This window comes from Calypte anna, chromosome 2 (genome assembly GCF_003957555.1).
Source record: "Calypte anna isolate BGI_N300 chromosome 2, bCalAnn1_v1.p, whole genome shotgun sequence".
NCBI classification, from domain to species: domain Eukaryota; kingdom Metazoa; phylum Chordata; class Aves; order Apodiformes; family Trochilidae; genus Calypte; species Calypte anna.
In genome coordinates, this window is record NC_044245.1 from 18,583,774 (window position 1) to 18,610,725 (window position 26,952).

The 26,952-nt window shown below is 36.5% G+C and overlaps 1 protein-coding gene across 1 annotated transcript in view; it reads right to left on the reverse strand.

The window, feature by feature from the left end:
• Positions 1–18,607, reverse strand: part of ARMC3 (armadillo repeat containing 3) — a 45,449-nt gene extending 26,842 nt beyond the window's left edge. The window contains exons 1-9 of the mRNA XM_030444071.1: positions 18,560–18,607; positions 15,073–15,190; positions 12,922–13,047; positions 11,201–11,269; positions 10,698–10,873; positions 9,180–9,374; positions 8,230–8,413; positions 3,101–3,253; positions 2,871–2,976 (exon numbers count right to left, since the gene is read on the reverse strand). Of these exons, the coding sequence (XP_030299931.1) occupies positions 2,871–2,976; positions 3,101–3,253; positions 8,230–8,413; positions 9,180–9,374; positions 10,698–10,873; positions 11,201–11,269; positions 12,922–13,047; positions 15,073–15,190; positions 18,560–18,607 (1,175 nt within the window). The remainder of the gene's footprint in view (positions 1–2,870; positions 2,977–3,100; positions 3,254–8,229; positions 8,414–9,179; positions 9,375–10,697; positions 10,874–11,200; positions 11,270–12,921; positions 13,048–15,072; positions 15,191–18,559) is intronic.
• Between the last annotated feature and the right edge of the window lie 8,345 nt (positions 18,608–26,952).

Sequence of the window (26,952 nt, forward strand, 5' to 3'; positions counted from 1 at the left end):
GTTGAACATAATTCTCTTCTTCTTAGAAGCAGACCACAGAACCAAATTCTGACCTCAGAGCTAAACCCATAATAAAAGCATAACAAAATTTCTTTATTGTATGCTAGGGAGTATATGCTTGGAGCATATTTTAGAAGTTATTTATAGTAATCTTTATGTGTTCCAGTAGAGATCATACTGAAAATCCATGTTTTCCAATAAACCTGAAAAGTTAAACTGTTTTCATGGGACTCATGTTCTTTTCTGCTCTAGATCCTTGGTTAAAATACTATGGGGGGGCACAGTAATTCACTGTTTTATTTCTTTTTTTTGCCAAATTGTGGTTGCCTGGGGACTTGTGTGAAATGACAAGCTGGTCTCTGTCCCGTTCATCGTGAACAGGTGTTCTAATTACAAAACCTCCACCATATTTGACACCTTTATTAGCTGTCTCAGTTGAGAAACAAAGGATTGATTGGGTAGGGGTATAGAACTAGCCTTTCATTGCTGTGGGGAAGCACCTAAAGGTCAAGGTTAATATACATTAGTGGGGGGTAGTATTGCCTATTGCCTATGCTGTTCTTGCGTTATTAATCAATGGAAGACTTTACCCTTACAAGCTAGCTATTGGGGGAGTCTTAATTACACAATGTTTTAACTTGCAATTCTTTCCATATTCCATGAAAAACAGACAACAGTTCTTGACCAAATATTCCTAACAACAAATTTCCAGAAAAAATAGCAGTCTTGCACTCTGTTTAGATTCTGTAATACTTACTGTACAAACAAAAAGGCAAGGTATGCATCTTTCAGTCAGTATAACATATGCACAAATGCTCATGAAATAAAATACTCACATGTATACACATGTATATGAAGTTAACAAGACTGAATTTTTGCCTAGCTGGTAAAAAGTGAAAACATTTATAGTTAATAGTCTTCCCCTTTAATGTAGCCCTTTTGTTCTTGTCACATAAGGTCTACCTGATACTACTGGCTCTATGATTTGGTATTCTTGGAAGGTTTATAACAAGAATCTAATATATAACCAATAAAAAGGCACTAGTCTCATTAGTCTCATTTGGGACCAGAATATTGTCAACATAATTACACAGCAAAGTCACATTATAATGAAAGTATATCAGCATTTTCATTATATATACACATATTTTCAGTGGCTTACAAGACATATACAAAAATATCCCAGAATGAAATATGATTATGGTGACTCAATCTGGAATCCATTTTCTCCAAACTATTTTTTTTCCTATTATGTGAATGTAAAATAAATATGGGCCAGATACTCAGCCAGTGAGCTGGAACTATACCAGTCAGCAGAGGGTTCAACTCTATTTATTCATTTATAGATCCCAGTCACACTTGGACCCTTCTATGACTTATTAATGGTTTTGATTTCAAAATGAAGCTTTGATTATATAGTCTAATGGCATTTATCCAGTATACATATTTAACGTAAATTATTGCTTCCTGATTCTCACAGAAGACCTGTGATTAGATTATTTGGTGCTTCCACATTGTACTTGGAGCTGGATTGCAAAGATAGAAAAGTATATGTAAGCCACCTTTACAATGTCCTGACTGCCCTGCAAGAAACAAATACGGAGTCCATTATGATGCAGAAGAAGAGAGACAGCTACTTCCCTGCCTGAGGTCTCAGAGAATTGTTCTAGCAGTTGAGCTAAACAATGTCCTGACTATCTCCTTGGCAAAAGAAACTGAATGAGCTGGCATAGGCTGCTATACCAACTGATAACTCTCCAGAGATTCCCTTTTCACAATGTGAAACCTCAAAGGGCTGCACTACGAAAAACAGCTGTAGCAGAGCTCAAAGTTTGACCCCTAGACTCCAGTACTCTGCTCTTTTTATGTGTGTGTAACTCCCACTGACACCAACTGAAGAGTCATGCACATGAGGAGAGCAGAATATCAGATAAAAAAAACCCTACTATGTGAATCTGAGAACTGAGTATTATTCTCTTGTGTCAAATTATGGCTCCATCTGGTAACATTACATGAATACTGGTGACTATTAGAGCTGAATCAATAAATTGAAAGAAATAATTTATTTGGTGAGTTATTTTACTTTTTCACTTCAAAGAATGCCTGTGAATGGATTACAACTTCCTGGAGTATATTCCAGGAAACTTTTAAGGAATTTTATTTTATGGTTTGTTAGTTACACGTGATTGCTCATATACATCAGGCTGCTCTGTTTCTTTTCCCTGAACAGAACTTTATTAATAGAGTTGCCAGTCTGCAACTGGCAATAGAATTTAGTTGATACCATTGTTTTGTAACTTACAGCCAGCTAACCATTGTTTGTTAAGAATTACAAATACTGAAGTTACACTTCTTTTCTTTTAGAGGGTACACTGTAAGCATTTTCTATTAGTTGGGAAATAATAAAAAAAAAAGGAAGAGAATGCCAATATTCAGAGCATCTGAGTGCTCTCTCCAAGACTGCGTTTAAATCAGTCAAAAAAATTTCATGAACCACCAAATTTTAAAGGTTACCTTGCTGATTTTGAATTTAAAAAAAATATTCCACATTGAGTGTCGTAATATATGAGTCATATTTTCCTCACATGTTCTCTTCAAAATATGATTTTTATTTTGGCTTTCATTACATCTGCTTCATACCTTTCCTTGATAAAATGAAACATCAGTAGAGATAGCATAACTCTTGTAACACTGAAGAGAACCAACCTTATTCCAGATGACTCATAAGAACCAAAAGGTGCCTTACAGTCAAATTCAAACAGACCTGCCTTGGAGGATAAGGACAAGATGAGGCATTCTTTAAATTCAAAATATTATCACTTGTGTTAAAACTAGAGTTTTAAGTAATAATTTAATTATTGCAGACCCACCTTGCATTATTAGGACTGGCTGTCGTCAAATTAGCTAATGCTGTCACTGCTGCTTCTTTTACCTCTTCACTGTCTCTGCTTAGTAACTGTACTAGCTGGGAAATCCCTTAGAAAGAAATAATTGTATAAATGAGCTTTTAAATAAAACAAAGCAGTCTGCAAAATTAAAATGTGCTCCTTATAAAAGGAAAAGCACAGAATCTCAGTTCATCCCTGCCCACCTTACTTACCCTGGACTCCAAACGCACGTTTGCTACCTACATCCTCACTCATGGCAGAAATTGCTTGGGAAGCCGCAACTTTAACTCCATCATTATCAACTTCCAAAAGTTTTATAAGACACTTCTCAACCTCTTCCTCACTTAGGATTTTTCTATTTCCAGCTTTAAATGAAAAATAACAATAGCATTAATCTGCATTCTTTTTCCAAATCAGTGAAAGGACATTGAATTGATTTTATATAGCCGTTTCCAACATAACACTTGTTTTTGATACCATGGAAATAGAAATATTTTGGTAACAGAGGGAACAGCAATTCAGAAATATGAACCTGATCCAAACCCCACCAGGCTTCAGTGAACTCCAAATCAAGCCCAAAGATTCCTGTTAAATACAGCTTTAAACAAACATAGCCCAACAGTGAGCAAAATTTCTCTGTAAGACTTAATGCTGCAGTATGCATACAGGCTTGATGAGCCTCTGTTATTCAACAGATCATACTTATTCAGGATCATGCTTAACTCTGCTTTATGCTAACAAAGTCCAAATGCCTAAAACTGAAGAACATACAAGTAATTGTATGATTAAACTTGGTGGAATAACAGTTAACACACTACAGTAGTAAAAAAAGGCAAGACAAGTAAAAACTTTAATTTTAAATTCTGCTCACTTTGCAGTTCTTCATTAATGTAGAATTTGCAGACAATTTCTACTTTATATTTTAGCCTGGTGACACAGGCTTCACTGCTGACCTACACTGCAATAATCAGCGGCAGCTAAGGAGGACACAGATGTTCCCTCCTCCACAGATGTAACAACACCGAACGTCTACTAAGTATCTGCAGACATAGGACAACTGTACTCATAAACTCACTCATCTCAAAGTGAATGAGATAAGAAGTGCAGGTGTTTTTTACAAAGATCCTGCAATGAAACTTCTCACATTTGACTCTATGCACAATTTTAAGTGGATTATTTACATGCTTTTAGTTATATCTAAGTGGTAAAATTTTCAAATGTCTCAAAGTAATTCAAGAATTGAGAAGTCAGCAGGACTTCCACACACTTGGATATTTTACCAGTGTTTACAAATACTTTGAGGGATCGTTCCCTTATTTGGACTGTTGTCTTAGGAATAAAGTTTAAAAAGGAAAGAGAAAGCTGTAATGCAGTGCAAAAAGGCAAACAAACACTGGCTTCACAAAGCCAGTGAAAAGGAAGTTTTATTGAATAACTAGGGAGAGCAGAAATGACTCAACAAACAGACATGAGACAGCCAACTGATCTTTCCTCTCTAGCTCAATTTTAAATACTTTTAGGATTTTCAGAGATACCCAACTGATACCACAAAGCAAAAGATACAAGAAATATACCAGAGAGGATTTTAAGTGTCAGCAGAACCTTGGCCACAATTGTGGTGCACATCAGATAGCTCTCAAAATTAGGATTACAAAATGATTTGACAAGTTATCAAGCATGCTGCTGGCCTGTTGCTTGCCAAGGTGTCCATAGCTCCTAATAATGAACTCTAAAGGTTCTTCATGCCCCACTAATTTGGCTCTTGTAAAGCAAGCTACTTATTACTTTAAAAATTTTCTTAAAAATTACCCTTGCTTTTAAAGGCAGTTAGGATGATGGGTAAGTATTTAGTTTTAAAGGTAATTTATGTCTACATGAAATAATAATATGGATAATTCATCTGCATGAGTGAAAATAGTGGTTTAAAATATTTTAAACAGAATAGGGAATTTTTCAAACATGTGGAAAAACATTTGGGATTTGAATTTACAGTAGGGTATGCTCCCATATAAAGCTAGCTAGACAGATGAAAATTATTAATGAGCCATTTAATTTGTTTCCTTTACCCTAGGAAAAAAAGCAACCTTTGTACTTCTCATGTCAGTGCCAACACCATGTTTACAGCAATTAATTTATTTACCCCTAAGTAATTTGTATATATTGGCTTAACACAACGTAAAATACTCGGGCATACAGAGCAAAGATAATGTGGAATACTAACACTTCTGACCACTTTTTCATGCACTGACCACATTATGAGCCAACCTTTGTTTTTCAGCATATTTTTCTATTTCCCACTCTTACCCCAAAATTGTGATCAGAGTTCTCCTGATTACCTATTCAGATGTCATCATCCTATGGAATTATTTATACCAATTTCAAATGAAAAAAAAAAAAGTTAAGCCATGTTAAATAGTATCATGACATCTCACTGATCTTGTGTTGCAAGACCCCAGATAAATAAAACCTGTATTATGAAAAAAACATATTATCAGACTACTGAGCATGGATTTGCTTTTAGATATATGTAAGGAAGAGGGAGAGCTTCGAAGCAGAAGTCTGCAGAGAGAGGCTGAGCTCCAGCAAGCATTATCATCACTGTCTCCATAGGCACTCCACAGCATTTTGTTGTTGGTGGTGTGTCTGGTATCACCAGGGGAAAAATCAGGCCCTCCTTAATCAACAGTCCAGATAATCCAAGCACAGATATTCAATAATTTATAGCATTAAATTATATTTTGCCTTCTGAAATGACTGCATTATTTGCTGGAGAAGGAGGGAATCACAGTAAAATTCACTACTGTTATTCTGAGCACACAATATAAAACAACTGATAAATTAATATATTAAATTCAAAATTTTGCAGAACAGAACAGATTTTCAGGGGCAAAGGGATAATGATTAATATGACCAATTTTAGTTTACTTAAACAGAGCAGCATCGTAAAGATGCTATTTAAAATTGAATATAGTGTTTGTACCAGGTAATACATTCTGATATTGAGAATAGCTCTTAAGGGATAGATCTGTCTTACAACAACAGGTTACAGGAGTCCCTTTCCAAAGGGCTGAAAGGGACATAAAACAAAACTGTTCCCTATGATCACATCTATCAGAAAAAAAAAAATCAAAGCTAAACTCCATCTGTCAACAATAATTTCAAAACTAGACACTGATGAATACTCAGCTGCCATGATTTAAAAAACCCACACACTCTGTCATAGTAGTTAAGTTTTTAATTTCAACAAAAAGCAATACTTATCCTCTCAAGTATGCAGAAAACTTGGTTGGCAGACTGTAACCATGATTATAAAACCTGAAGAATATGGGCTAATGTATGGCTATTGCGAATTTAATTTAAAAGTCATAAAAGAACATAGAGCTGTATCGTATTATATTGGTTTTACATTAAGTATTAGCATAGTACACATTAGAGTTGCAGTTTCCACAGACTGTTTATAATGTTTAAAAGCAGAATCCAAACAAACAAGAACTGCAAATATTTCCATTTTCTTTTTTGTACTTGGACTATTTCTTGTAATGGTCCCAATGCCACTTTTCTTTTGACTTGAAGGATGACTTCAGACCAGTAGCTCTAGGCATCTGAAACAAATTTAGTACTTCTGGGGGCAATGCTGAGCAGCAAGTTTACTAGACTTAGTTTTCCACTGCACCAGTACAACATGTTGCCCTTTGTCTAAACTGCTGTCACCAAAATCCTACAGCTTGGAAGCAAATATGTTAAATCTTCTTTTGATCTATTTTTCCCCTTGATGAATCCATACCAACTGTCATAGGCTGAAGAAGAGAGCAGACATTTATAATGAAAGCACATTGACTCCATTTGGAAAGAAGTATGACAAGAAGATGCATCTTCCCTGATGGTAACATCCCATGATGTAAGATCATAGGCAGTACTGTAATATATTATGTGTAGTTCTTGCTGCTGTGCTTTAAAAATGTTGTGTTCAGACATTCTGCTACTAACAGCTGCTAAAATATTAGGCCACAAAAACTAAAAAAGGTGTGAAAGAGGAAAAGGCAGCTATGCTTATTTGAAAATAAATACAAAAAAGAAGTAATATGCAGTAGAAAGTAGCAGGAGCAAATATAAATCTGCTTAGCATACTACTTACAAGCCTGTCACAGGACTATAAAAATGATACTGACAATTATAAGTAGCATAATAAAATAACAGTATAGGAAAGAACACAAAGAAAATACTGGCCTAAGAAGGTCTCTATCTATCTTTGATGCCTAAACAGCAATGAAAATAATTTTCAGAGACTTGCAAAGCTTCCAATAGATAATGATAAAAGTCTACACAAACCCACAGAATACTAGGGAAGATAGATTCCACTCTTTTCATGTATGATTTGCAATCCAAATAATAATCCAAGCATTCAGGGTGTCAAACTAAGGAAGGTGAGAAAAGAATCGGAAAGACAGGCTAGGGTCAGAAGAAAGGAGGTCTGAAATACTGTAGAAAGGAGAGATTATTTTAATCATATATTAAATTAGATAACATATGTGTAAAATACACATAAATTAAAGCCATGATTCAACCATGAGATTACAGAAATATGGATGAAATATTTAAGCTCTACTGTCAACAAAATCCCTTGACAGAATTAAAACCTACAGACAGCAGTACGTTATTTCTTACACTGCACTTTATTATACAGCACTACTAGGCATATGTTGCAACTTAGAAGCTAACGTATGGAAGGAATTTGAAATGTAGATTTAGTTAAAAAGCATCTTTGTAGGCAAAAGTGATGAGCATGTTCTGCCTTATTCAGAATTCCTTGGTGAATTAAAGTGTATAGAAAAGAACTATAGGATGAATAATTATAAAAAGATGATAATGAAACTCCACTGGGGATATTAATCTGCAAGCCATTTGAAAGGCTTTTTTTCATGACCCTGTTAAAGGAATTTGTATTTGAAATTGGCTGACATTTAGACAAGCAGTTGTATGGAAAAAGAAGTAAGCTTGCGATTAAGTCTTAACCAGGAGCAATGAGAAATAGTGCCAGCAAAGGTGGCTTAAGATGGCAGTTACCTGGCATTGCTACACAAAAGATGAAGATTGTACTTTCAGAGCTCCCTTTTCCTTTTTGAGGACAGCACCTTGCAAGAATACATTACATTTAAAAATAAATTAAGACAAATTCTTAACGTCCAATTGCTGCTCTGATTGTTAAGGTTCTTCACTGCAATTCTTGCCACTGTTTTTCCCAGCACAAGCACTACCCCCAACCAGATAAGGCACCTCGTTCTGGATGAAAATTTACTTCATTATCAAATTCACATGTATGGATTTTTAAAAAGTCACATACAGTCAGAAGCTGCTTTGGCAATTGCCTTTGCTGCATTCCTCTGAATATCAGGAACAGAAGAGTCTCCTACAAATGAAAGCAGCTTTGTAAGGCCTCCTGTCTGCTGAATCAGTCGTAGAGTATGCACATCTTCCAGACAATTTCCCAACACAGCAAGAGCCTCTGCATGTAGATCATTGAATTCCTAGTAAGGAAAAAAAACCCCAACAAATAACCCTCAAATCACTATGACAATACCTTTGGCTTTTAACTTTGTAGGCTAATTGTAATACCAGTCTTTTGGACAGTTTACTCATATTGCAAAGTTAATATTTTCATACTCATCTTTGTACAAATTCTTTGATGCAGCACAATTTATCAAAACAGTAAAAACCCCAAAAAACTTTCTTTTCTACAGCAGAGAGTATGCCAGGTAGTCAGAAAGGACCTGTCATCTTAAAATTTCTCTATGCATTATATTTCCCACAGTTACATCTGAACTCAAATGAGTATCATAATAACATAAACAATGAAATGGCCAAGGCAGAAAATATGTTTAAAGCCACTGATATCAAAGTAAAGTGAGAAAAAAACAATTAAAAAATAGTATCAGTGTTCAAACTAGAAAGCAGCACCAGAGTTCACCATATAATAAAAAATTTTTGAAACTACGTGAAAAGCTTCATGGAGATTTTTTCCTGATATTTACAACAATCTGAAAAATTGGCAGTAAATGCAAAACAGTATTACTAATAGCAATAAAACAATTATAAACATTTTGATTAATCCTTTTGGTCCTTTTCTTAGTATTCCAGGTATCCTAGTTTATTCTATTTCTACCATAGATACCTCCAAGTGAGAAGCTCTTTCTTCTTTTACCACTCTTCCATAACATGAATAATATTTCTCATTAGTCATACAAACATTAGCAGCAAAAATAAAAAAAAAGTTTTAAGGCAAGTAAACTGTACATTGGTTTCCAGTATCCTCAGAAGACAATCTAATCCTTTATTTTCTCCCAGTATTTTCCTGGTTTCTCCATCTCTGCTAATTAGTTCTAAGGTTTTAAGGGCTAACAGCTGAATAACTGGGTATTCAGATTTCAGCATTTCCAGCAAGGGTGGAATTACATTCAGGGCACGAACAGCAGCACAGCTTTGAAAATCCTGCAGTAAAATATTCAACAAAGAATGTTAGTGATAGAGACTATATAGCACTACATCAGTTCCTGACTTCACAGAAAGAACACCTAAAACCTGATGTCAAACATACAGAAATGAGTCATTATTCCAGAACTTCCAGTTCTGAAGATTTCTTTCTTTTCAGTTATGAATCAAGCTGAATATAATCAAGCCCCACCAACATTAAAATCCATTTTTTTTCACGACTGAAGTACCTATTACACAATCTAGTGCTGCCTAAGAAAGCCTATTTACTCTTGCTCTTGCCATGTTTGTCTCAACATACATATTTCTTTATTAAAGTTTTCTAAATTTAGTTTCATCATTTTTATTTACCTCCATAGAGGGAAAACAGTTTTCGCACTCTACGGTGGTTGCCTGGTTATATCTTCTTTTGTTTTAGTAATTATAAAATTACAATTTGAAATTTCAAATTTAAGCAGTGTAAATGCAGCTTAATAAAAACAGTAGTAGATTATATTAAAATAGAAAATAAATAAATAAATTACAATTTGCTTTTAAATAGCTTAGTGCACATGTGCAGCATGCAATTATCCTTATCAATATAAGCAAGCACCAGGTGCAGTTATCCAGATATACCCTGCAACAAAGACAGCAAGATAGCAAAAAAGGAGAAAGAGTAAAATGTGATTGTGAATAGACATGCTCTGATGCCCCAAAAGAGATAGAGCTATAAAGTGAATTCATTACTGAATTGATTCGCTTAAGCTATGGAAGAAAACTGCCATACAAATGCACCATTCTTTTGCAAAGCAGCGTATGGATGACATTAGTGCTGAGTGTGAAAGTAGCCAATAACAAATCTGTTCCACCCAGTACAGAAAGTGGCTGTTACCAACAATCACCTATCATTAAAAAGATGTTCCAAATTGTGACTATGCACTTGCTGGCCAAAACAAAGCACAATACAATTGCTAGTTCTTTAATGTACAGGATTATTCCAATCTTTTGGATAGACAGCTTATAACTCTCGTTACCAAGATTAGCATTGTTCACCTAAAACAACCAAGAAGGAAAATTCATATTTAATTTGAAAAATCTGATTCTCATCTTGCATTGCTGTACGTGGATAGCTGCATTCGGTTCAACAGAACTAGAGCCAAATCAGCTATATTCACAACTAGTATCACAATCAAGGACTTGGGTGTAATGTTTACAAATACAATGAACACTGGAGAGCAAAGGAATAAAATATTTAAAAATTATTAACCCCAGAGAGGAAGGTGGGAGGAGGGTGGGAAGTACTTCTCTGCCTCTGTAATTTAAAACAATAACAACAAACTTTACCTGCATCAGGAGGTAGATACATTCAAGTGAATTCTTCTGAACATCAGGATCAGGACTACCTAGCAGTCTGATAAGTGGTTCTAATCCACCTTGCTCAAAGATTTGTACTTTAGTAGTATATTCAACAGCCATGTATGCTAGACACAGAGTAGCAAATTCATGGATAACTTTATCTTCTATGGGGTAAAAAAGAAATATTTTGATCAAGCTTCATTCAGAATAGTATATGTTCATTAATCCAGTGGTTTAAAAAATTATTTTAAGTCAATAAACAATAGCTGTTATCATACCTGACATCTCCAACACATTTTGCTCCATCTGTACAGCATAAAACACTACTCAGTGGGTAACAGAGCTATTCCTATAAAAGCAATTATCTATTTAACAAGTAGTATGACAAATCATAAGTTACAAGGAAGATAATATTAAATTGTGCAATCAAATGGCAATAAGAAATTATTTCTGAGAGCATTTTTGCACAAGGAATGAATACTATAAGATACCTTCTGGTGCTAGCTGTGATATAAGTGAACTTGTAACATCCAGTTCCCTCAGTAACTTCTTGACATTATCTACAACAAAATAAACAAAATATGAAAGTCTTTTGTTTGGCAGTCTTGGCTGAGTAAGGAAACAGATTCTGCTCCAAGGGAAATATGCTAACTGCATGAGTGACAAAAAAATCTGACTGAGAACAACACACGGCTGAAGTTATACCAAGATCAGAACGGGCCCAGGAAACATTCAGGATGACCTTCTTTGACACTTGATATATATGAAGTTTCTCAATGCTTCACTGAAACTTCATTCAGAATACTTGTATCGAGTGAGTTCTGATTAAATATTTCACAGTTCAGTTATCAAAGAAGTCATATCCCAATAGTAAATCTGTTACTTAATTTTCAAGTCAACACTTTCTAATTTTATGCAAACACAGCACACACTGCAAATTGAAAACATGAAATATATAGGTATTATTAAAATCACAGCTTTCAGAATGCATTTTTATTGTTGTAAATGGCAAGCTTACAAATTGACAACCACTGGACAGAGTAACAAAACATTATTACAGGGCTGTGCTGTAACTAGCTCTGAAATGTAAGGAAACAAGAATGAGGTGAATATACTTTAAAAGAAATAATTAAGATGTGACTACAAATGGAAGATCTTCAGTCATTCAAATCCATGTTTATGCAGCAATGTTGAAAGTGGAGGTCTGAAGGGGGTAACTATACCCTAGTCCCAAGCTGAAAGTAAGGTAAAGTAAGGTCCAGAGCAAGATAAAAAGCACGTAGCAGCTGATGAAAAGACTTAAATACCCATTAGAATACCACCATGGTAGACAACTATGTAGAACATCTACCAAAGTAAGGTCTGATTAATTACATTAATTACATGTAGGTTTAGAAAGGAATGTAAAAGTAACAGCCACTGAAACTCAACCATACACCTAATTCTTTCATCTTCAAGTATGTCTCCTTACCACTCTCTGCAGCTTTATCATCTGGCACTCAGCCACCAAGCATGGATGTAATACATCCATTCTCACCTTACAAAAAGGTACAAGAAAATCTATACTGTGGTTAAATCATTTAATAATGGCGTGGCTACAGCAGATATGCTACCTTGCCATTAATGCCATGTCTCAGAGATACTTGAGGCTGCTTGAGTACAAGCTCAGATACAGATAACAAAACATTTGCAGCAGCACCTGACCTGCTGACAAAGCAGAGTAAACATCCATGCCAGTGCTTGATAGTTCAGTGCTTTTTTCACCATCAGTGCTTGAGTTAGCTACTGTATTTAACATGTTTTCTCCTCTATCACTATAGTTATGCCTGGAGTAACAAATGGTATTTAAACACAGCATTTTCTGTAGAAGATAAAATACTACTTCATCCTTCTCTTACAACTTTTGTAAAAGAGAAGCATGTCATGTCCACATTGGTGGGCATCTTAGAGAATCAGGCTTACTCCAACAGGAATAATTACAACATTAAACTGTTTCAATTTGGCCCTGTCAAAACAAAACAAAACAAAAATAAGTGTTGTTAATTAACTTCCTCTTGCAACTTTTTTTCCCAAAATCAGTGGAGTTCACTCTATTTGAATTTGTTTCTTTTTTTCTGAATTGTTAATATAGGATTTTTTTTCACACGGTCCAGCTATTGCTTTCATGAGGACACTCAAACATTGAAAGATAATGAAAAATTGAGACTCTTACAATTAGAAGCCATGATGCCCAATATCATGACAGCATTCCTGCGTATAATTGGATTTTCATGTGAAATGAGTTTATACAGATGCTCCACAGCTCCAAGACCATGAAGGGTCACTTTGTTTTCATCACCTGAAGAGTAATAAGGTTAAAGTTCTGTAGAAATGCAACAAGCTCACAGTTCTAACGTAACAAAGTAAAACAGCTACTAATCTTTTACCAAACTCTAGAATAAAAGAAAAAAGGCCAAGACAGGACCTTAGGAGACTGTCTATATTCCAAATAAACATATGTCCAATAGTACAAGGGATTAATAGTATCTAGGATTAATTCACATTTGTAAAGCAAAGGAAAGTTTAAGTAACAGTGAATTCATTATGTGGATCTGCACTACCTCTCAACTTAAGCTGCTTCCAGGATCTGCATCATTAAATCTCACCTGAGATTTTCCACCAGCTGAGAACGGAGCACTTCATAGCTGAACAGACTCTGGCCACGCAAAGGACAGCTGTGGTTTGTCTGATTACAAGCCTCTGCTCTCGCTCACTCAGAAACACCCAAAACCCAAGAAATAAAATTCAAAAGCTACTTGTATTCTCAGTAGCCACAACAGCTTTATAATTCATTTTCTAAGGAATCATGCCTTTCCTCTGGCTACAAGCAAGCAATGTGAGATCAAACTGGAAAACTACATTCATTCTCAGGCCCATACACAATTAAAATGCAAGAATTTTTTTTTTTTTTTTTTGCTGAGGAATGGGACTTTATTTACTAGCAACGTTCAAGAAATAACTGCAAAGTGAAAACAATTCCTCCTCTTGTGCCACAATGCAAAGATGGAAGATTATATTGATACACAGATCCACGTATGCCCCCACTGTGATCTTCCACAGCTGCAACTCCATGTCTTGTCCATTGTGGTCCTTCATGGGCTGCAGATCCACAAATGCCCCACTATATTGTTCTTCATGGACTGTTCCACTGTGCTCTTCCATGGGCCTCATGGGGACAGCCTGCCAGATCACAAGGGGCTGCAGGGGAAATTTCTGCTCCAGCACTTCCTCCCCTTCTTCCCTCACTGACCTTGGTATCTCTGCTGCAGCATTGCTCTCACCTCTCCCTGTCCTCTGCTACAGAGGTCTTTTTTTTGCAGTTTTGTTTTCCCCTTCTTGAATATGTTACAGAGGCACATTCAGCTTCTTTAATCTGCTTGACCTTGGCCAGAAACAGGGTGGAACTGGACTTTAGGAGAGCTTCCTGCAGCTCCCCCATTACCAAAACCCCACCACAATGACCCACCACACATGCCCCCAGCCAAGCTTGCCATATTAAGCTGAACATAAACATTTTTCAGAACCCAGTGATCCCACACAAACTGTCAAAGCCTTCAGCTCTTCTCTCACAACTTCATCAGTGTTGATAATTGCCATCAGTACAACAATCAGCATATAAAAGCATAAATTTTGAAGAAAACATAAATTAAATTGAAATTATTATTAAAACTGATTAATTATTCCAAGAATGTGTATACTAATTTGAGTGGCTGGCAAGGAATGAATAGGATGCAACTTAGGAAATCGTGTGCTATATAATTTTGAGCCTTTGTTACACAGTTGTCTTCTTTCTGGGTACCTGGGACATGATGCTTACCTATAGATATTACACAGACTCTTGGAAGATTCACAGTCTTGGAGACTTGTTATATTCCCAACACATACAGAAATAAGCTTGATAAGGAAGCTGAGCAGTTTCCAAAAAATCATCTGTCACTTAAGTACTGACACAAGAGATATATGTAAAATAACAAGGAGGCTAAAAAGTAATTTTCATTGAAAACTGAACCTTGCAATAACTATACTTGTCCAGAATTTCAAACAGGAACATGAAATAAAATATCTAGGTTATATCTAAACTAAGGTCTATTTAATGGACAATATAAAATTCTACAACAAAATGATACAAGTTTCCTTCACTCAAACCACAGGACTTCTTTATTACTGCATATACAGGTTTCATATATATTTTAGAAAGACCTCAAAACATTGACAGAGACCTCTGAAATAAGGTTCAGATTTGAGTGCTAGGAAACTAAAAAACTGTGAACTACTAACAAAATGTGATCAAAGCAAAGGAAAGCTCTTTGCAAAAAAGACTAACCTTTTGATGCAAATTTATATAGAGCTTCACATGCTTTGGCCAAAACGTCCTCTTCAGGAGAGCTAAGCATTAGCACAACTGTTGCTGCTGTTTTGCTTTCAATCAATAAAGGATCCAACTACAAACACAAAAAGAGAAAGATCAGTTTGATTAATACTGAGCCTTACCACATACTGCTGAAGACTCCCACACTTCATTAAAAAAAAAAATCTAGTTTGAGATCCACAATGAATTAGAAATATTAACAAGTTAGTCCTTACTTGGAGAAATGCAATTTTTAACAACAATTGGAGACACTGTTGAAAAATAAGAAAGAACATTTGACTTTCAAATATAACCCCAATTTCATCCAGTCTGAAGATTTTGAGAAAACCTTAACACTTCCCTGTGTATCTAGTAAGTCTTGAAAGCAACAGACTTTGCTGTTTTACGTTCTGTTTTACATGTAAAAGCATGCAGTGGCTTCAAAACCAAACATGAGGAGTTACTTTTGAGCAGATACATCTAGATACTGAAGGAGGAAGAGAATCTGGTTGCTCTGTGGCTTTAGTACTTTGTAGTCGCTTTAAAAAAATAAAAGGACCCTTCCTGTCCCTTTGTCAACTCAGTTCACAGCTCACCAGGATCTTGTACTAGCACAAGTATTAGTATGATATAATCCCTGCCTAGCCAGCTAGAAATGATACAAAGTTTCCATTTCCATTTCTGAACTCTCTTACACAGAAAGAAATCTTCCAACAAATAAGGCAGTTTTCATCTTCTTAACAGAACTTTTACCCTCTTTTGACTAAGATCACTTGCGAAAGGCAATCTTTTTAAAAAAAGGGCTTATGTTCTTTAACAAGACTCGAGGATTTTTGAAAATACTACCCATTAAAAAGTTTTAAGCTTATCTGGATTTAAAATATATTTTTAGTATGGAAAAACTGTCTCATGTACACATATTTGAGGCCTACAGAGCATGTGTGTTACATACAGAAACTACTGGATACTGGAGTTATGCAGTCTCTCAATATCAATGTACTTATCTTTAAAATACAGCAGATTAAACATTTAAGATAAAAACATAAATTATTTAAAAATATTATTACAATGTATATTTATGTATTTCCAAATGTATATAATTTGTTTTACTTCATTTAAAAGACCCTTTGTAGCTTCATCAGAGGCACATGTTGCTGAACAATATGGGTATGAATATACATGCAAGTCAGCTGTCAAGCAAGGAAATGATCTGGAATAAATCTTAAAAAAAAAAAAAAGTTATGACTGTGCTAGGAGGAAAATTAATAAAGACTTTTTTTCCTTCTCCTTCCTCTGACTTGTGCAAAAACAAGGCTTGTAAATTCATATTCTCAATAGGTATTTAAATCTAAGTAATTTTGTCATCTTCCATGAGGCATTTCACACAATTTAACATTCTGCAAGATCAATATCCGAGTTCCCCTAACAGTTAAGAGGTTTGCTGATGTGCTTAACTGCTGTCCCTAGCTTCAAACAGATCTGAAAACCAGAAGACACTGTCTACCTTCATGCTTACTCTGACAGGCTGAACGCATGGGATCAGTAATAGAACAAAGCTGCTTCTAAAAGAAAATATAATCAGCTAACTGTACCCTAAGTCATTTTGCTTAATAACGACTCAGCAACAAGAATTCAACCAAACAGTTGCACAGCGGTCCAAGTTCCATCTTAATGATCAGCCTAAAATGAAGGAATTCTTTATGGGAATTTTCACTCTGAATTTTAAGAAGGCAAAAACCTCAGCTTATCGCAGCAATATTCATTCATTCTACAATGAGAGAGGTATACAGGAGAATTAAGAGATGACTGAAAGTCCCTTTAGCCACCTTCATGCTTCTCTACTTCTTCATCTTTGTGTTCCTGCATGGACAGAACGATCCTTCAAGCAAGTCCTATGATTTAAGCACAGACCTACCTCCTGCCACATGGCAGTGGCAATCTGAGACTTCCCTTTTAGTGTCTGTGTCCTAAATGATGGTCAAATAGTAATATTTTCTACACCAAACTTAATGAAGGTACCATATGCAAAGTTCCTCTCAATCTATGTTGAAACTAATATATTTTAGATGTCTGAATTACTGTTTAAGGTCATCCATACAGAGACAGAGACTAACTTTCCAGGCAAAGCCCAATTCTCAGAACAGATAATAATGATAAATTACGAAAGTCAGGATAAACAAAGTTCTCAGGAATACTTTCTTAAACCTGTAAGCAGTGCCTAGGTTAAGAGATGTGTTTTCCACCTGTTCACAGAAATCTATTAGAAATAGTGGTCATCTGCAGTACCATATATTCTCAGAGCATTCCATATGCACAAGGCCCTCTTTTGTAAGCCTGTCCACATTATCTCAAGACTTTTTCTCAGACTTGACAGTTTCATAAACAGATTATCAATCAGAAGATAATAGCCAATACATTTTCTATTTTGTCGGCATCTCATTTCCTGTCATCTGAAATATTCAAGTGAAATTTAAAATTTTGAGATTTTATATTAGCTGATCACTATTAACAATATTTTCACAGCTAGAATATTTTCTTCATTGATAGCTACAACTAATCAATAATCTATTTTCATATTTAATATTGCTTATCTATGTTTATACAACACTAAGGTTTTTTTCTCTTGATAGGATTGCTAGAAGAAATATATTAGACTGAAATACACTAAGGGTGAAAACTAAGCCAAGAGCTGTAGATGCCATCTGGAGTTCATTGTTTTCAACTATTTCATTTTTAATAGTTTAGCTGATTTTTTTCCTGTAACTTTCTTTTTTTTTTCAATTGTTGAATACAGTTTGTAACATTATACACAGTTTATTGTAGTAGTTAGTAGGCTGTACCATACTTTTCTCCCAAAACTCTCCAGATGCTGTATTCTGAATTTAGAAATTGCAGTGTTGCTTCTGAAGTAAAAATATCAAATTTTATTATTCTGGAGGGGGTTATCTCATCTGTATGATTTAAATCTATTGTCATGATTATTCAAATTATTTTCTTGAACCACAAAGACAAGTAGTTTTAATTCTGAGGTCCTGATTTTCATTAGCCTAGTTATTAACTAGCACAGAATTTATATTATACCCTTTTCAATGTTTTGGTCTTATTACCTCTACTTTCTGAATAAACCAATTAATTTTTTTTAAATGTATAATTTTAACCTCTATCTTCCGTGGGGTATCCTTGTATATTGCAAATTTATAGAAACTCAAATAAAAAGAATCCTGGATTGTTTCATACATTACTATTTGCAAAGCCTGCCAAAGACAACATTCTCCACAAAACTACACCCAGTCACTCCAGTTTGTATGCTGTCCAAGAAAAGCAGAAGCAGAATCATCTTTAAAAGACATTTTTAGAATAATGTGGGTAAGCTAGAACAATAAGGAACTATGTAAGGATGGTAGAGCTGGGACTATAATTGTGTAATGTTTATTTTATAGCACATAGCAGTTTATAAACTTACCACATCCTTGGGTGGAGGCTCTACTTCCTTCTTTACTTTTTTACTCATTCTAAAAACGAAAACAAAAAAATAAAACCAGACAAACTAACTCCCTTCTCTGTTTTAGGAATCAATTTACCAGCAATTTAAGAAAGCTTCTAAAACACTTTCTCATTCATTTGATCCACCTAATAGTTTGAAAATTTGACATCTGCAGAAAGTAGTCTTATATAAACAAAACAAATTTCTAACACTTGAACACATTTGGTAAAATACATCTGTCCACAAAATACATCACTAAAAAGAAAGATACAAGACACCACATGCTCAAGTTGTAATGTGGTACATAGGACAAGCTTTTCTGTAAGTTAGCTCTATCTGCATTGATACACCACATATGAATTTGAAGACCCTATTAGGGTACTTTCCCATGTTCATCTATATGCTCTTTGTTGGCAAACATTCTATAGAACTGCAGAATGTACGAATAAGTTCTACCTTAAAAATGCCATTCAAGTCCAATTTGAGTTACCTACCCATATTTCAGAGAAGACAAAAATCAGGTCTTCAGGTATTAACAGTTCTGCACAGTATATTTTTCACTGTTTTAGATGAGTTACATCTATTTACACCAAGGCCAGCTTCTGGCTTCTGCCTTTTTTTTTTTTTCTGTATTAGCACATGTGGATCTAATACCTCATGTGGACCTAATTTCTTGTGGCCTGCAAAATTTCAGCACGAGCCTTCCAGTTAAGCTACAGGCAAAAGTAAAGAGCAACAGCTGTGCACAGAACATAAGCACAGCTATGCCAAACATAGGTTTGTTTTCACACTGTGTAAGAGTGAAATACACACTGTTTGTACCCTTCAGTACCATTTCAGTTCTCAAAGAGAAACCCCACATTCACCTTTAGCCAGGACTATCCTGACAGCCTCTCTGTGGTATGAGAGATTATTTTCTTGTGCAATATGAGCTGTAGCCTGGATGGTTACAACAGGCAGGACTGTTTGTTGTGTTCAACAAAAATTTGGAGCTCTTCTTGAAGCCTCTGAATTTTTTCAGGCATTGTTCCTCTACTGGCCTCTCAAATAAACTGTAACACATCAATGGTAGAACCAGTTGATAAGCACATCCTAAAAATAGATCTGAAGTGTAGAACTTCATAGGCAGGTCACTAATTATCATTTTGAGAGGAAGACCCATGCAGTCAAAGATTCTTCAACTCCAACATGCTTTACCCTTGTGTACCTATATGTGCATAGGGCCATGGTTTAGCAGTGAACTTGGCAGTGTTAGGTTAATGGTTGAACCTGGTGACCTTAAATGTCTTTTCCAACCTAAATTCTAGATCTTAATGAATATTTTCATTTAAGTATTATTCTCTACCTCATGTTCTGTAGTTTTCTAGAATCACAAGAACATACTTTATCAACTTTTTGCGATTAAAGGGTTGATTGTTTTAAATCATGTAGAGCTAGAGGTAATAACTATAGATGTAGCCAATGCACAGTCAACAAATCGATGAAGCTGTCATTCTATGCTACTTCCTGTCTTTCACATGGAATTTATTGCCCTCAGTGGCAGACAAATTAGCTGGCTTTACTTCAGGGCAGTGGTCTAATCAGGGGTTGTCTCTCAGCCAGCAGGACAGTCATTACACCTAATTAAATCCTCATTCCATAACTACAGTTCTCAATATTCTCCCTCACCTCTGGTTATTCTTGCTGCCTAAGCTCAGGAGGCATCTCCCTGTTTCACCCTGAACTTCACTAGGGCCTTAAGCTTTTGCACAGGACCAGAACTACCCCAGTGTAAGTGTCTTAAATAGAACCAGAATCCAGAAACTATGAGTGGTGTTCACTAAACTCAATTAGGTATCAGTACTTAGGCACTAGTCACTCTCCTTGATTATCAGTGAAGACCTAGTCAACATATTGAATAACTCTCAAAGCAGATTCATTCTAAAGTATGTATATAAAATTTAATTGCTCCTCAAAAATAACTATATTTTCTTGTACCAAAAAGAGAGTCTAGAGCTGTTGGCTCATGCATTTACATTTACACTGGCAAATCACAAAACACAGCCACCTATCTCCAAAACATTCAGTAACTAGAGCATTTTGCACATAAGTAGAAAATTATTTTCAGAATGGTCATATATGGACTTCTCAGTTCAAAAGTGGAACTCTCTAACCACTTCACTATTACACCATGAACTGACAACTCTGCCACGTCAAATAAAATAAGGAACATTTATTTAGTTTTTAAAGATCTATTGCAGATGCCTGCTCAAAGGAGCAGATTCAAAGTACTAGGTCGTAAGACAATGATGGCCATGATCCCTCTGCTTATTTTGATTTATTGTCCTGCTCTAAGAAGCTCTCTGCTCAGTGTCAATAGTTTCTTAGATTCCATAATCTGAGATATACACTTAGCAAGTAAACTTCAACAAAAGAAAGTCTACACTTTGAAATATCAGAAAAGTCTTAACTGTATTTTTTTTCTATTCAATATACTGGAATCATATACCCTTAATTTACAGTACAGAGTGTATAACTATACTATCAGAGTCCTGCTGCATACACTTAGATACAGACAATGCCTTTAGAAAACATAACCTGTTCCATTTACACCTTGTTTTCTAAAATCTTAAATAGCTGACACAACAACCTAAAGCCTTGCACATACTTAATGTTAGGCAAGACCTGAGACAAAGAATGGGAAGAAGTGAAAGATACAACCAGCTTTGGAAACCATCTCCTAGTGAAGAAATCAAAGGTTTCTTCTGAGAACTATTACTCCTATGGAAAAGCAGAGCAAAGAAAGAGTTAAGAATAATTTCTAACCATTGTTTATCATATAATCCACTTTGTGAATTAACAGTTCAGTGCTTTAAGATAGTTTGAGGCTGCATTCCTACATCCTCACAGGTTCTTCCCAAAATGATGACAACCAAGATTCTTTTTGCCTTCCAAGTGATTACTATATGTAATTATGATCTCAATGTAGTCTACCTAGTTTTTTGTTTCTTCTTGTCTTACAGAAATTAAAACATTTTTTTCTGTGATAACAGTGAAAATTTACTACAAATTGTTCACCTTCGTTGATTATTTCAATAGATTTCTGTTTCCTTCCTTTCTTCCTTCCTTCCTTGCTTCCTTTCTTCCTTCCTATTCTTCTGAAGGTCCTTTAGGATTCTATAATTAAGAGGTGCACGGTTTCAGTCATGTTAAGATCCTAAGCTGTAGAGGCAGAATGATTTTCCAATTTGTACAATATAAAAGACGATGTATGAATGTTAATAAAAAGAAGTAACAGAAATCAAAGACCATGATAGCATTCTTTCCAAATCACATAATAACTGAGACCTCAGCACAAAAATGCCTCCTTCAGAACAGACTTCCACAGCAGATCAGTATCCTGTCCAGAGTGGAAAGAGCCAAATGCTTCTGATAAATGCATGAGACCAATCCAAAAATAGAGATTTCCCCCACCTTTTACAGGTTTTTAATTTCACTGGAGTAGAAATGTTTAGATCTCCTGAAGTTTTTATGTTCCTTCTAACAATAGTAGCTATTTTAACTGCCCACATAAATGCTTAATGGTTTTACTCTTCGCATCTAGCCTGACATCCTACAGCACAGACTACTCCTTAGATTTAAAAAATAGGTAAACAGTTTAAATGTGTTATTCACTTCAACACACCATCTCCTTGTACTTGTACTACAACTTCAGTTAAAAAATCGCCCTGACTTGATCTTTTTTGCTTTCTTTTATCACTCCCTGTGCACTCTGATTTATCACCTTTCTAAGCTACTTTAATTATTTTTTCCATATAGCTTTTCCAGGCATATGTGTTTCTTGTCTCAGAGTCCCCTGTGACTATTTTAGATATGATGAACCTAACTTGAAATACCATAATCAATTCTAGAATACCATTGATTCATTCCATTGACATTGTAACTTTTGGGGTATTAATTTTCACCCAATTTCCTCAGTGTAGATTTGATCACTACTAATTTAGGTTCACTATTGAACAGTATATTGTTCCATATATTCCCAACAGTGTTAATTATATTGCTTTCATCCACAATTAATTTTATCTGTGTCAGTGTTACCAGTTCTCCTAACTGCAGGAGAGCTCTTGGAAGTCTCTAGCAGTCTTCTTTAATCTTAATAGAAATTATTTTCTCTCACCAGAAAATTTTATTTCTCTATATTACTGCTCACTTCCAAATTATAATGAACATATTAAATAAGATCAAACCTAGGATCTACCCTTCAAGAACCCAAGCTGTGATTCCCTGAATAAAGGATATTTTTAGAAATTCTGGGTGATTTTAAACGTCTCACTGAAACACAAAGTGAGATCTCTCATCCCATGAGAGACACTACAGAAAAATTAACTTAATCTAAAACAAATGAGAGTAGTTCTATAACCACTGTATGCATAATAATAGCAGGGTATTTTCATACAGATAGTCTGCCCTAGGAAGAAAGCCAATTTAAAGACTAGGAAAAAATTAAAGACATTCCTAAGTTTTTAGCGAGCTGTGCCAATCTACAAATCTTAAAATTAACACTTCCTTCTGCCAGTTTCACAGGGACACTGGGTGAAACAAACATTCTGAATTATCAGATTCCTCCCCCAATTACAGCCCCCACATCACATTAAACCTACTGGATATCTATCACACTGTATCTTTAAATCCACTGCTATTTTGTTCCCACCTCTCATTAAAAAGCTGTTCCAGAAGCTGATTGCTCAGACAGCCAAGGACCTTTTTTAATTTTTAGTCTACTTTTATTCATGATGAGTTTAATGTATTGTTTAATGTGTTAGTACCACATTCAAACTTTTATCAAGTACTTTCCTCACTGAAGTATCAAAATACATTATTTTTACTAAATATTTATACTATGCAATATATTTTTACTATATTTGATTCATACTGTATAGCATATAATGTACACACTATATTTAGTTACATATATAGAAACGATATATATTTGAAGATAACAACATATCCCAAATCAGTTTTTGTTTTTTTTAGGTTATAGAACTTCTAATTTCCTCCAAAAAAAATATCCCTTTCCCCACATCATCCTCAAAAGCCTTTTTTTAAATGAACCTCTGGAAAACACAGACATAAAGGCTCATCTTTGCATTCATCACATTGGATGAACATTAGACAATCACAAAATGGCAGCATGAGAAAAATCACACACAAAAAGTAATGTTGCTTCCATCAACAAAGGTGAGCAATCAAGCTTAACTCACAATGAACAACAGAAAGCAGATGTGCAGTACCAGACTACCTCATATTGATAACAATTTCAGATTAGCAACAAGATTAGATCTATTCTATAGAAGATGCTTCTCCGACAGCAAACTTCTAGTTTCTTTTGAAATGCAGATGCCCCAAAACCTTTGAAAGATCAATAAATTAGTTAAGATTTCCTCCCTAGCAGCCTAATCACCTGCTAGTGTGCTTTAGGATAAAACTTCTGTATTTAAAATTTTCTTCTTTTTCTCTCATTCTCATCTGCTATCCAGCTATCCATACCATTGAGTGTCTCATGCCTTTGGTGTTATTATCACACATAAATTCAACGTTTTACCTGTAGTGCACTGAACCTTAGTTCGTATTACCTATCCAAAATTTTAAATAAAGTTCTTTTGCTCTGCCATATACTTTTACTCAGGGCAGGTCCATTGCACTGCACATTTAAGAACATTGGTCCCCACTGACCCTTGATGAACAAGCCCACCCGTGCCTTTCCCCCCTCGGCTGACATCGGCTCCTCAGCTCGCAGGCGGAGACAGCGCCAGGAGCCCCGAGGGAAGGACGGGCTCTGCCTGGCTTGGAATGTTACTTACACTCACTGGGATATAATTCAGCTGTTATTAAATCCCACGATTTTACTATAAATTTTACAGTTGCCACTGCTTTTCTTAAAGGTGAAGGTGCTGTTACCAAGCCGGCAGTAAGTTCTAGGATTTGTTGTTGTTGTTGTTGTGGTTGAAAGAAACTTCAACATATGCTTTTAATAATAATAATAATAATAATAATAATAATAATTTTTAAAATCGTGATTCTAATTTTGACTCTGAAAGTCACTTCTGAAAGTCTACAGACATGTGGAGCTCAGCTCTGATAAGGCAATAAGGACCCAAACCCACCGAGGGGCGAGCCACGTCCCGGGCCCGCTGACCCCGGCCCGTTCCACCCAGCGGCACCGCTCCAACCGGTGCCGAGCCAGCTACACAAACCGGGTCATTCCTGCTTGCTTCGAGCTGACAGCACCCAAGCGCTTCTTCCTGCCGGTACCTGCCCCTTCGACCGCCTCCCCTCAGGCGCTGCGGCTGCTCTCCACCACGGGCTCGCCTCGCAGACCTCCCTGACCCACCGCCCCCTTCCCCTCGCCCGCTCTGGGCCTGCCGCCCGCCGCCCCAGGCATCCGAGCAGAGAGCAGCCCCGACTCACCCGCCCCAGGCCGCCGCCGGGCAGGACGAGCCGCCCGGGGGCGATCGCTCCGCAGCGGCGCTCGCCGGTGTTGCCCCGTTGCTGGGAGACGCCTGCGGCGCATGCGCAGGACGCCGCGGGGGCAGCGGGCGGGAAGGTGGGGCCGGTGGCGGGAGGGGAGTCCGAATCCGCCTGAGGGGACACCGAGCCTGCCTGGGGGGAGCCCGAGCATGCCTGGGGAGAGCCCAAACCCGTCTGTGGGGATACCGAGTCTGCCTGGGGGCAGCCCGAGCATGCCTGGGGAGAGCCCGAACCCGTCTGAAGGGACACCGAGGCTGCCTGGGGAGAGCCTGAACCTGTCTGAGGGGAGCCCGAACCCGCCTGGGAGGACCTTGTGCACGCCGGCGCCCTCCTTCGCTGCCCTCCCTTTTCCTTGTTGTCCCAGGGCAGCGTTTCATGCCCGTTTCCAGAGTCCTTGGAGGGTGGTTTCACTGTGACACTTGCATAAACTCGTTTCTTCACAATTTATCCCAACTCCGAAGTGCTGGTAAAATCTTTGAGGGAAGCACTAAGTCATTGGTGGTGGTGGAAAAATAAGTTCTTAAAACTAAAGCAAAAGCCTACTTTCTCCCCCACAGAACACTGAGTATTTATGAAAATTAATAAACATATATAGTCTGTCTAGAAATAAAAAGTAGCCATAATCACACCTTCCTTTGTGGTTTTTCCCTTTGTTTCTCCTGTTCCATCATCTATTTCAGTTAGATATTTTACTGCATTCCTGTAAAAAAACTGCATTCTGATATTTTGGCACATTTATGACAGAAAAACAGCTGAAACCACCGTCCATTCTTGGGAGCAAAGGGATAAAACTGTTCTGTAACTCAGCAGAAGGTGCAGGAAAGCCCACCAGAGCATTGCCGGTTGTGGCCTCCTTGCTGGCAAGGCACTGGCACAGAGCTTTGTCAGAGGGCTGGAAGAGTTATCTCCCTTCTGTTATCAGCTGTGGGCTGATGATGGAGAAGGCCATCCTGTATGGATGATTGTGCTATTCTCAGACTAGTAATTCATTATACTATTCTGCCAAGCGGGGCTATTTTGGAAGGATTACTAAGCCAATTTCTGAAATAAAATATTCTTTTCTGTCTTTAAATGCTGCTTAATGTGTATCAGTTACTGCAGACGTAAGAGGAAACCGGCAGATTTTGTAACTCTAGGGCCTCAAATAATAGGTAAAGAAATTACAGCTGCTATAAACTCTCTCCTTTGGTTCCTTCTTATCACAAATCTCATTACTTTCTCCACAGATTTCTTATAATGTTGTGCTGTAAGTATAAATTTAGTTTTATTTTATAAAGCAAATCAATCTGTTGAGATCATAGCACAAACAGATCCTGGCTTTACATTATGATAAATGTGTATTGTCATAACAGAAGAGTTGGTGGGTCACTTTTAGGTGCAAGCAAGCCATACGTGTAAAGGTGTCTCATCCCCTTTTGACCTTAACAATTCCCATAGAAAATTTGTTGAGATTTATAACTATCTTCACTGGAAAGTAACTGAGATGACAAGTCAAGGACGACTTCTACTGACCAGTATTTCCTCAGGAGAAATCACACTGAACTTTTAAGGCCAGTTTCTGACTGACTGGCACTCCATGAAGTCTGGGCGATCAATCTCTTGTCCTTACAACAGCTGGGAGAGGCTCCCACTGGCAGGGAAGAAGGAGAAAAAAACTTGCAGTATCTTGGCAGAGCCAAGTCATCTGCTTTGCAAGCTTCTCCATGGATCTTTATTATTCTAAACAGGCTCAGACTCCACAGTGGTGGGCAGGTGTTAGAAATGTGAGAGATTAATGTAAATAGTGAAGGCAAACATTTGTTTTTAACTCTGTGCTGGGTCTGGCTGTTAGTTCTCTAGAGTTAGTTTTCTTCATAGCACTGTGT